The sequence below is a fragment of the Chaetura pelagica genome, unplaced genomic scaffold, assembly GCF_000747805.2.
Source record: "Chaetura pelagica isolate M959 unplaced genomic scaffold, ChaPel_1.0 scaffold99, whole genome shotgun sequence".
NCBI classification, from domain to species: Eukaryota; Metazoa; Chordata; class Aves; order Apodiformes; family Apodidae; genus Chaetura; species Chaetura pelagica.
This window is the reverse complement of record NW_009954539.1, coordinates 914,103-926,999: the sequence shown is the minus strand read 5'-3', so window position 1 is coordinate 926,999 and position 12,897 is coordinate 914,103. Positions and strand designations below refer to the sequence as shown.

Below are 12,897 nucleotides of genomic sequence, written 5' to 3'. Positions count from 1 at the left end.
GTGATTCTACTATATACAGACTTGTGTCTGTAAGAATCTGTAGTGTTTGGAAAGTTCAGCTATCCAGCTGCTATGAACCATCATATAGGGGAAGATTAATACCGACCAACTACAGAAGCTGGATTTGATCCTTTAACTTCACAGTTACATTTCATTAAGATGCAAAATCACATCCAGATCATCCATCTTATATATAAAAGATAAAGACAGCAAAACTACTTCCTTGCAAGTGACACTTCTTTCAGTGCCAAAACCTTATAAGAACAGCCAAAAAATAATAGGCTGAGAATGCTAAAGCTAGATTATGAAAGCAATCAGCATCCTCACAAATTATCCTGTGCTTTGCCTAGCCACCCAGCTGATATGAAACACCCTTCCTATGAAACTGCTTGAGACAAGAGTTTTGTCTTTTAGCAAGTCTCTGAGCCTGGAGCTGTCAGCCTCCTGTGAGTGCCTGGCATCATCACACTGACAAGGTGACAGGAAAAGCGACAGGCAAGAAACAGGAGGTTCAGACTTTGGGAAAGAATGTAACATCATTCCTCCTGAAGGGTAAAAGGGAGCAATGAAATGGGTTTTGAAGCTCAACATATTTTTTTGAATATTAACAAAGAGCCAAACCCAAAGCCTTACTAGTGGCTTACTTTTACAGGTGTGCTAACCCCCTGTATGTATTTTTCTCTCCTTTTTATCTTTCTTTGCTTATCAAGATGTAAAATAGCTGCTGTCATAACTCCAGTCATCTTGATTAGCAGCAGCAGCCTTCTGTTTGGATGCACAGACTGAAAGAAACCTAGTGAGCAATGAAGTTCATGGTGAAACACACCTCTGGTGCCATCTAGAGTTCCCTGATCTCCATGATTTTTTCACAATCAGCCTCTAGATTTTTCCTTCACTCCCTTTCAGATGGATTATCTCTTTGATCTTCCCATGGCAAGAGTTCAGTCACCTTCACCTGCTCTACTAATGATCCAGATCCTTTTGGAAGGGTTTGAATTTCTAATATTGACAACAATTTTAATGATGAGCCATGTGTCAATGATTTTTATCATGACACCATATTCCCTTAAAGTTGTAATATAGAGAGTCAAGAGAATAGATAAGATTCTGGGTTTTTTACTTTATCCTCTTCATTAGTAAGATAGTTCCATGATTACCAAGGAAAAGGCAAATATTCATCAAATATGGAAAAAATCTTGGGATGCTTGATTTGTTTCTCAATTCAGAACTTCAGATTTTTAAAAACATTTAAGGCATTCTCTTGTTTCCCAAAATAAAGGAATGCCATCCCCTTATGTCTAATTTCTTAGGTTACCAAGTTGCATTTTCCCGTGTCATCAGCATGTTTATAATGTTTACTTCTTGGTATTTCTCATTTGAGGAGGGCAATGGGGCTTCTCAGGTACAGTAGCTGCTTCACTGTAGAAAGTCTACTGACCTTCTGAAGTAAAGTTTTCACAATTTGATGCCTTGAAACCAACAGAAGCACCTCAAAGGCAATACTGGCACCTCTAACTTAGGATGTCACTTGTATGAGTGAAAAGATTCAAATCTTCTTCCATTTCCTTTACAGCCATAGTCTTATCAGATCTGTCACCTGCCATGTGTTGTTCAATTTAGATAATCATGAAGTGGTTTTCAGAGTTCTGAGAAAGTCTGACCAATGAGTTCAAGCTTGCTTTTTCTTCATTATTATTGTTTTAAAGTTGGTATTTATTTTAAATGAGGGTGTAAACATTCAGTGCAGATGGCCCCTTTCCCCCTACCAAGAGGATATCTGTTTCTTTTGCCACATGTTGAAGTTTCACAAGCCTGGGCTATGAAGGAGTCCTTGAGGTAGTTGCCAAACAAGGGTCCAAGCCTTCAGGCACACTTGGATCTTTTCACTTTTAAGTAAGTCCATCATTAAAACATGAGCAGACATAATTGCATCCCAATGCTGGGCAGAATTGCAGGCAGGTCTGAATGTCCTTAAGCATAAGGGTTTATAATATGTTGGCCTGATGTCCATTGCTTTCTTTTTGCAGCTCTCCATGCACAGTACCAAAATCAGATATTTTAGCCTTGTCCTTTTAGAACAAGTTAGTTTATAGAAGCTGCAATGGAGTGCACTACGAAGCTGAGAATACCTAGAAGACTTCATTACGAAACCACTGTGTTTAACTTTAGGCTTTTAAACAGAAACAAAAGTATTATAACAAAAGCAACTCATTTCATAGGTGTGAAGCAAACCAAAAATAAGCAGAGTGAGTTCAGTTAGCCTGAAAAATCAGGCAACTAAATTTTGACTTTCAGGGATCACATCTGAATGCTTTTCCATTAATTTTCTGTCTGTCACATCTGATTTAAATGTAAAATCAGATTTTCTCCCCAACTTGAGCTTTACTTTCATCAGGAAAGGGGTGTTATCCAACTTTCTAAGATTTATTAAACACAAACTTGCAGAGAAAGTCGACCAAAATTAGAGCAAAGGGAATTGTTGATAAAAATATAAGATAAAATAGAAGATAACATCTGTTAGCCTTTTATGCTCATTACATAAAATGTGGCTAAAAAATACACCCTTACAGGAGCATGGCAAGGAGGGCTGGTCAGAAATTTTGCATTAAATGGTTTCTCTTAATAAGCTTCATGGGAAAATTAATAAACTCTGGGTATCTCTTTCTGTGAAGATTAATGTATTCATCAGGAACTGAATGAGTCGTTGCAGCACCGTTTCCCTAAAGAAAGGTTGGCTTTTTTATAAGAAATAGGATGCTATCTTGAAAACAACTGCCATGTTTAACAATCAGTGGTACAGAAGAGGCTAAACTGTAAAGGAGAGAGACCCCTAACTCACCCCACAAAATATTTTTCCTATGAACAGCAGTTTTCAGTCCAGAAGTTTAAGATTCTGCTCAAGATAAAATCCCCATATCTAGGTGTTTCAATCCAAGCTGGGTGTTTAAGCTTCCCCTGCAGTCAATAAAGATCTAGGGCAAGATATAGCCAAGCAAACAGTAGCATGCAGCATCTTTTCAGATGCTATTAGGTGTGTTAGCGTGATAACTTGCTGCTTTAAGAGGCTGCTGGTCTCCCATAAGCCCTCTGCACTACCTGGACTTCAGTCCTATGTCATATCTAGCAGTCCTGTGCAGATGTCTCACTTTTAATAGGGCATCCTCTTATACATAGGAAACTACATTAAGTTCCCTTTGATTGCAACAGGAGTTTAGGCACTGTTGTTGTATACACATGCAAGTTACTATACTGATGTACCTTAATGTCAGTTTTTGTCACATTCTGGTATTTTCCACAGACTTGTTCAGCTTTTGAGAACACTGAAGTTTTCTACCTTTATTCTTAGCCCTACTGATCATTTCTAAGACAGTCTCTGTAGGTTTTAACTTTAGTATTCCCAGTTTGCTCTTCAGGGTGTATGAATTATCATATGAACATTGTCATATTCCTTTTGCTCAGGAGTCAAAATGTTCAAAGAGAAGCAGGACAGAAAATTTATTTTTTATTCAACCCTTTGTTAAACTTACTATTTACATCTATGGAAATGAACAATTGCAGATACTGCCAACATTTAAAATAGATAGACTGGTTTCTTTGCAAGCAAGATCATAACCAGTTTTATATATGTCTTGATATGGTCAGTTTCACAAGTCAGGACCCAGAAGATCACAGAAGCAGTGTAAAAAACATGAGATATTATAATCAGTAATCACATACTTGAATTTTATTTTTCTTCCTTTATGGTTTTATAAGCTCCCATTTTCATTTATCTGGACTTCTGAAGGCTAGAAATGATGATAAAATGCAACACAAAGTCTTGAAATTACCTGTAACAGTTTCTACTACTATTAAAAACATGACTTACAATTATTATGATTATTTTTATTTTCCTGGAATGCCAGGCATTTCTAAATTTTAAAAAAACAAAAGTATATTTACCTCTTTTTAATGCTAAATTTAAAAGATCTTTATATTACTACAAGTCCAGACTTTAAGAGTCCAAACTTCAAGAGCCATGTGGTATTATTAATTGATGTCTGCAAAATAGTCCTTGTAAATATTTAATAATCATTTTCCTCTCATTACTAACTGGGCATATACATGAATTCCTGCTTTGAAAAGTGCCTGGAGACTGATTGATAAACATTCTAAAAGTGAGTTATTTGTTAATAGCTTTTGGGAGACCTTTTATAAAAGATTGTGCCCCTCTCAATCAGAAATGGAGAGATATTTCCAAACTGAGCTCTCGTCTTGATTAGGAGTTTCATAAATTTGTTGCCTTCCCTAGGATACCAGCTTTCCCAACAAACAGGGTTCCCATGTCCAGCAGGCAGAAAGATCACCCTAGAAGTTATCCTTTCCCCTGTCTTTTTTAATAATTCCAGCATCCTAGCAATTTTCCATATCCTATGTAACCTCTTTTTAACTTGGCCCCTACTTTTTCACTTTTATGTACAATAGCTGGAAAGACTGAAAAACCAAAGTGCAGAGGAGAGTGTTTCCCACTGAACAGAAATGTTCCCATTGTTGACCTACACACGGTTCTCTTCATGAGGTCAGGGCTCCCTCAAATGGTGCTTAAAATACCCAGAGATTTACGGAAGGGAAAAGATCTTAACTAGTATGGGATGGAAATATTGTTTTGTCAGAATCTAGGTCATGTACTTTTAAAATTTCCTCACCTAAACCAATATAAAGAATTGATTTCTCAAAACGTCCACAAACCCAAAAAATCAGTTTCTGTTCCTCTCCTTGCCTTATTTTTTCCCTGAGCAGAACTGAGATAAATGAAATTAGTCTTCTAAAAACTTCAATGGCATTTTGACCGTTGAAATAATCTCATATGTTGCTAAGTGGAAACTTAAAATCTGGAGGGTCTAGGTGGGTTCTTTTTCACTTACCACTTATCAAAAAGAGTCATAACAATAAGAATAATTTTGTTGCCCCTACTGAGGTGTCTAGTACAACCTGAGTTGTATGGTCCATCATATACTCTAGGCATAATATTTAGGCAAACAGGGCTGGAGTAAATTGCCTAAAAACTGATCTCTAGTGTCACTTCTGGTATCTGGTATCTGGTGAGGTATCCTAAGACATCCTCACAACAATGAGACTCTGACCCTCTGATCATCTTCATGGCCCTCCTCTGGACTCTCTCTAGGAGCTCCCTGTCCTTCTTATATTGGGAGTTCCAGAATTGGACACAATGCTCCAGTCGGGGTCTCACGAGAGCCGAGTAAAGGGGGAGATCCCCTCACTCTACCTGCTGGTCACACTGCTTTTGATGCAGCCTGGGACAAAGCTGGCTTTCTGGGCTGCAAGCAGGTCTTGTTCCCCACTCCACTAAGAAAGTGAATAAAACACATAGAACTGGTTTAATTTACCTGAGAATATAGGAACCAATCCTCCTGAAATTGGAAGAGTAACAGTGCCTGAAAGCCTAGACTACAGAGCCTCTTTTGGCCTCTCTGAAGTCAATAGCTCTCATCCTGCATCGACCAAGGATCTGTTTCACAGTGTTTCAGAACTGAGACTCTAACCAAAACCAACCTTTGAAGCTGTATGTAGTCTACACTTCTGCTCTACTCTTTTCTGTTTCTCCCACAGGTAATAAATAGTTTAGGGAGCAAAGCTTGAATTTCCCTATAGCAAAATGAGTTTATTGCAAGTTCTTCAACGTACCTGAGTGCATTTCTATTTATGTGCTTGTGTGTATTTCTTTTTCTGTCTCCTTCCGATCTGTAGCTTGATCACTCACGGTTTTGGAACTCCTGCAATATGTGCTGCTCTAAGCACTTTCCAAACTGTTCTCAGTGAAATGCTGAACTACTTGGAAAAGCACACATCGCACAAAAACGGAGGAGCAGCAGAATCCGGCCAAGGACACGGCAACTCAGAGAAAGCCCCCCTGCGGAAAACTTCAGAGGCTGCTGTGAAAGAGGGCAAAACAGAAAAGACAGACTAGCTACATCAAACAGAATCTATTTCAAGAAGAGTCTTGCTGCTGATATTTTTTTTAAATATATATATCATTGAGGGCGATTTATCTCCAGTGGACCGAACCCAAAAAAAAAAGGGGGGAAAAAGGAAAAGGAAAAAAAAAAAAGAAAGGAAAAAAAAAATTTAAAAAAAAGAAAACAAAAAAGAGAAAGATTAAAACAGAGAGAAAGAGAGAGCTTGAGAGAGGAAAGTATTCAACCCTAAGAAGAGCAGTGTACAGTAATTGTGTGATGAAATTGTCACTTTTTTTTAAATTTATGTTGCTCTAAACTAATTTTTTGTGCACGTAGTATTTGATTGTTCTGAATAATACACTAACACTGTTTTTTATAAGCACTTCTGAACTTGGCTGAGGCAGCACATGAAATTTGAAGCACTTTCTTCTCTGGCAGCACAGTTAGGGCCAGTGCATCAGTGGTGGGACACATAGTTCCAGCATCCTGACTTTGCTTGCATGCTGGATAGCTTAAAAGAAGGGCTTCCTCTGATCCATTGGAAATGCCTGATCTGGTGTCCATTGGGAAAACAATATGGAAACCTTGCAAAAGAGGAATTCTTGGGTCAAGGGACAAATGAACCATTTGATGTTGTGGGCTGCTTATCCCCAGGTGGGAATGTACAATAAAGCTGCACTGGAATGAGGCCACAGCCTGTTGGGAAATTGTCTTGACCATTCAAGCAGCAGCCATGGTGTCTTTTGTGAAAAGAGCATGGCAGGCTAAAATGAAAAAAAACAACCCTGATAGTTTCAGTAAGAGCCTTGATCCCTCTGTGAACTGCAGATTAAATCAGAGCATGGGCTTCTGTCCTCTCACTTCTTAGCCCCTGGTCCCATAACACTACAATCTACCACACCTCGATCTCTGTTCAACAGGATCAATGCAGGCAACTGGAGTCACCTTTTGTGTTGCCTTGATTTTATGATGCTTGTATTTTTTATTATTTTTTTTCTCAACAGCTTGTTTCTGCAGCTTTATTGTCTTTAGAAATCCAGCTGAGGTGCAGAGGTCTAACAGAATCCAGTCCCCTACCAAGAAGACAATAAAGTCAAAATTACAAATAAGACAGATATTGGCTTGGTCTACAGCAACTAAGTGGTAATAACCTTGCTAATGTACTTTTGAGATACTACTTAACCACCTACCACACATCCTCGCACATTGGAGATATAGTTTGAGCTCAAATCTCTTTGACTCAAAGAGGCTTTTTCCAGCCATTTTCTAACTTCTCTGAGACAACATTTATTCAATTCCTTTTCTTGTTTCTCTAACATCACTTTATTGAAAAAATTAGGAAGGACTGGTATAAGACAGTTGGGTTTATATTGGCCATCTAAACTCCTTTTAAGATCAGCAGAACCTGAACTTTTCTTACAAGGTAGTTAATCTCTTTCTATTGTAGGAAAAAATATTGTTGTCCACATATAAGTGTTTAGAGCCACTTGAGATGTTTTAGGGTATCTATGACAGCTGCAGAGTTTTGGCAGATATGACATGGTGCCTATAGGAGAATTGGACTCATCTAAAGGAGGAGCCTGAAGATCCCATCAGACAGCATTAGATACCTATGGGTGGCCACTTAACTTGTAAACCAAGTGTCCAGGACAGGTAGAAGGGATCATCTGGAAGTGCCTCTCATTCTCCACAGAAAATAGTTGGAATGTAGCAGTGGCATTTTGCATTGTACGTGACTACAACAGGATTAATCACCTCTCGTCCTATAACAGTGGAGAGAGAAAGACAGAATATGCAGTTTATCTCACCTCAAAGTAATGACAAATCATGGATTGAAAGTGCATGTTTTTCTCAACTAGGTATAAAGGAAGCCAAGGGTGAAAGTGCTCATACACACGTGTCTGCACCACAGCTTTCTAGAACTCATTAACATGTATTGCATCTTGGATGACTGGCTTTAGACTTCTAATCCTAGGGACAGTGAAAACTTGCCAAGGGCATTTACATAGGGAGTCAAATGGAATTAACAACAGAATTCTCATCTTCCAAATGTATGGAAGGAAACAGAGCACTTGTGGCATGATGCTGTTCCTCCTGAGGTCAGTAAGGACATTGCCTTCGTGACGAGAAAACATGCTAACTAATGAGTCCTTATTTGCTTGCATAAGGGAATTATAAAGAAGAAGAAGAAAACCTATTCTTTTACCCAGATTAGTCCTTCCTTGTTACAGGTGTAAAACTTAGATATTTACTTCAGTGCTATCTAGGCTCCCTCTGTTCATTGAGGGGTATAGATGCGTCTCCACAGGACTCCACCTCCTCAACTAAGTGCCTAACAGAACTTAAAATTTACTGAATGAATTTTTCACTCCAGCAACTCTGAAGAAGTGCTAAAATCAAATAAATGACCCTCAGAAATGTCTTCAACAGAAACATTTTGGGACTGTTCTAGAACAGTAAATACTTGAGTGTAAAGGTGGGTAAGCATAATTAAAACTGGAAGGGAACTTTTATAGTGTTTTTTCTATTGCCCAAATTGAGGGAGAGAAAAGGAGAGGAGAAAAAAAAACTTTAAAGTTTAACTGCCAGATATGCAGTTTTCCCACATGAAAATCTACTGTAAAGTGATTTAATTGTGGTCTTCTCCTTCAAGATGTGGATAAATTTAAATCAATTTATGATGGAGGGGAAAAAAGAGAAGAAACATCTCTTTAATTCTTTTCAACTTCTTGTAAAATTTCCATCTTCTTAAGAAAAGGGAATAACTGGCTTATTATTCTGTAAAACAGCTGAGAAAGCAACATTTTGTTAGGATCAAATTTAAATTCTGATATTGGAAATTATGTGCATACTGCATTATTTGAAATATTTATCTATTAAGTTATGGTCCAGGGTCCCAACCAAAAACTGTTTAAAGCCTTGCATATTTTGTTACTGCATAATCAATAAGAGCCTCTGCTCTACAGGCAACAAATTATTTTGTCCTGGATTACCACTTGCTTTATTAATATTAATAAACTTGAGCACTCTTGAAGCACCAGAACTTCCAATTCTGGGTTAATGATCCCTACAGATTTTTTGTAAGGTTCAATACAGGCCTGATTCAACTTCATTGAGCTTCTATATATTCGTACAATTAAGAAACCACCTGCATTTATATGCCTATCTTTCTGGCTTTATTTTAGTATCCTAACACATTTTTAAAAGCTAAATCAAATCTAAAAGGTAGCTGTGAGGTTTGTTGACATTCACAGGTTCTCTCGTACTCATTTTTAAGAGTACTTAATAATTTTACTGAGAGAAAAAAAATATATTACTGCCTTTTCTGCTGAACTAGCTATGAGACCAGTTTGGTGTCAAAATGTCTTTGTTGTTTGGGGTTTTTTTCCAATTGGAATTTTCAGTGTAGTTTTAAGAGAGGAATTCACTGATGATCCTGTTAAAATCTCAGTCTAAGTTCTCATTCACTTACAATTGCACAACATTCCCTACTTTTTCTTGTCTCTCTGAAAATAAATGAAAATGCATTCATGAATTACATGAGCCTGAAGGAAGGGCATGGCTTGAAGTTAGTGGGTGCTCACTGGTAACAAGTTCAAGTATATTTTACCCTTTTGATTTTCAAGTCAGTCTGGTCTGAAAAGAAAACAAAGCCAAAAATGTTTTCCATTTGAGAGATCATGGAATTTTAAATTATATTCAGGTCAAAAATGTCAAAAGTCTACAGAAAAGTGTCCAAACATCCATGGCCAAAGCAAGGACTCATTATGATTTTTGAAATCCTGAAAACATATTCACAGTTCAAATGCTGTCTACCTATCTGGATCCTGTTGTACTTTAGCCCATTGCTCAGCTTTGTGTGCATGACACCTTTCCCACCTCAGATCTCTAAACATTTTCAGCAGGTCTCTGAGCTTACTTTTTTAACTGAGCCCTGACACATTTGACTCACAAAAGCCAGCTGTTGATATTTGAATTAATTAACAAATTACTCACAAAGAAAACACACTAACCACATTCCTTTTGTTCTAGAGCAAAGTGTTACTGTTGTGAGTACAAACAGCTCGTGTGTTGACTAAGCTTAGAAGGAAAGTTTCTGGCAGAGCCAGGAGGGACATTCTTGCCTCCAACCTCTGCCCTAAGACCTGGAGCTCTGTTCACACAGTCCCTTCATTACATGGCAGAGATGTGTAGCAAAGGGGGAGCTTTATGCAAATGATGAGAACTGGAACAGCATTCGTATGGCCTACAAATTTGAGTGAACCACAGACAAGCAGTGATGACCTTGTCACCTACAACTGAAGACTGTCAAGAATTTTGTCCTTCATGCTGCCATCTTTAACCCTAATTCCTTCTAGGTGTCGTTCTGTTGCCTTGGAGAACTGCCACAAGGGGTGAATTTGGACCTTTGATTTATTTCATTTTTAAAGATAAACTCAAACTTTCATTGGGAAGAGACTTCAGCTCTCCAAATCAACAAGGAATCTGCTCTTTGAAGGTTCTCTTGTGAGCTTTCTCAAAAACAAACAAAAAAAATCTGCTACAAAGCAGGCACAATGTATAGTCCTTCCAAATCCTGGACCTCTGTGTAAATATTTCCCCAACTCATCTCTTCCTTTGAACGTGACTCAGTGGCACAGCTGTGGCTCACAATTTTGCAGCAAAGCTCAAGAAGGGCTGCTTTATTGTCCCAAGAGCCAATTTGTGTAACTGCTGTTTTTTGTTTGTTTGTTTCCTAACATCAACAAGCAGTTTTGGTCTTAGATGTCCTAGATATCCAAAAGGGCTGCTGATGAATTCCAAGATCATTTGACTTTTATTTAGCTTTTGGAGAGATAGTTCTGCTGCTCTAATTCTTTATTTTTAAGGACAAGAATTAACAGCATTAATAGAAGACACAAGCCTTCAACACAAGGAAGAATCAATATACAGAGTTATACAGGAACTGTCCTTATAAAAATATCCTCTGCCTCTGCCCTCATTACAGGTTCAACAAGACTTCACATACAGCTGTGTGGAGAATGGGGGAGGAAGATAAAGTCATTTTCCTTTGCCAGGTGAAGGTCATTTGGAGATGTCTGATTTTTATTTTTTTTTAATTGCTGTCCTTTACTTTTCTTTATTTTGTACAATTAATTCTGTTCTGTACAGCAGCTGTTGTGATTGTATTTAAATGTGAGTGCGCACTTGGTCACCAACAAGCAGTGTCCTATATATTGGTTTGGGGGTTTGATTTGGTTTGGTTTTTTCCCTTCCACTTATTTTAACTTCATTTATAATTCAGTGGTGAAAAACATAATCTTTTATATTTCTATTTCCTATACAAGCTACCTGTTTTACATGAGTCTATGAAGATAATGAACACATTTGATCAAACATTTCACGGCAATAAAATCTATGTTGATTTAACCTCGATTTGTCTGGTGCTTGAAAATAATTTCCATCTCTGGATAAATAAAGACAATCACACCTGTCTAAGAACCAGACCCACAACTTTACAGGACCTAGAGATCCCATCCAACAGACGAGACGTACAAAGCAGGGGAAAATCAATAATACTGTTCCCATATTACAGCAAGAAGGTTGGCTCATACAGAGATTAAAGATGGAATTTATCCCAATTGCAGCTATATTAAATAATTATCTCATCTAGAATCTGTCAACCAGTTTTCATTCTTGGTGTATCAAGATAAAGCAAAAATGCAACACAATATATACTGTCCTAAAGCAGGAATCAAAGCTAGGTGGGATGATGGACATTAGATCAACCTCTCTCAGTTGACCACAGGGGAAAACTGGCAGGAGTCCTGGTCCCTATCCATGAACAATTGATGCAATCTAGCAAACTAGTTAACCTCAGATGCTTAATATTTAGATGACCAGACTATATTGAGATGTATGCCCTCACACTTCCCTTGCCCAAGATTGCATAGGAAAGCTGTGACAATGCTGGCAATCAAATGCACATCTCCAGAGTCTCAAACTATTTATTTCATCTTCTCCCCACAAGCTTAAATCTGTTCATTTCCAGGTCTTACTTCAGCCAAAGATCTGGGTTAATCGTCAATGCTCCCACTCTGGGTTTTTGATCACAGTGTTGTGGCACAAGATTTGACTCTTCCCAAGAAGAAGCAATGAGAGTCCCCCAAAAAAGTCTTTAGATGTAAATAACATCCTCTTTCAGGTGTAACTCTAGCTTAGATGTTTAGCCAAACTTTCAAAAAAAAAAAAAAATCTGAAAAGTTTTAGTGAAAAAGAGGATTTTTTTCCAAGCAATTTCCTGGAGACACAGCTTCAAAACTGCTTGGGAACCTGATTACAACCCTTCTTTTTGTCTTGTTTCAGCACTTGCAGAAATTACTTTATGAGTGATTCTGGACAGTGACACACTGAGGGCAAAGCTGCAATGGCAGAAACTTCAGAAGGTTCTCAGGTGAAAAAGGAAATGGTTTAACAGGCAGTTTCCACATGTTTAAACTTGGTTTATCCAACCCCCACCTCTGTTCCCTAACAAATGAACTCTCAGTAATAAATATTACCCTTCTAATCTTCTGGGGATTAATATTTCCCAGGTGCTACACTGAGTTCCTCTGATCAGTTCTATATGTTTTCTCCTCTAAAGTCAGAAAAACACAAATTAGACAAATTTTAATCAGTATTTTAATTACAGTTACATGAGATGTTGCCTCTTCTATCTCTACTTTGTCATGTAAATTTTCCACTCATTCCATTAAAACAAAAAGAAGACAAATCCACTGAGATCTGCAACATGAAGGCCACAATATCTGTGTGCACAAGTAGCCACTAATTTGTAAACACAACAACATATAAGAAGATTAAAAGGAAAAATGAATAAGAAAAAAAAATAATAAAAAAACCTACCTCTATCAGACCTTATATATATACGAATGGAAAGACTTTGAGTAAACTAACCTTCAAAGTC

The 12,897-nt window shown here is 37.7% G+C and overlaps 1 protein-coding gene across 1 annotated transcript in view; it reads left to right on the top strand.

The window, feature by feature from the left end:
* The window catches only part of TFAP2D (transcription factor AP-2 delta (activating enhancer binding protein 2 delta)), a 46,640-nt gene extending 40,607 nt beyond the window's left edge, over positions 1-6,033 (top strand). Inside the window, exon 8 of the mRNA XM_010004885.1 lies at positions 5,746-6,033. Within this exon, the coding sequence (XP_010003187.1) occupies positions 5,746-5,965 (220 nt within the window). The 3' untranslated portion in view covers positions 5,966-6,033. The remainder of the gene's footprint in view (positions 1-5,745) is intronic.
* The last annotated feature ends 6,864 nt before the right edge of the window (positions 6,034-12,897 follow it).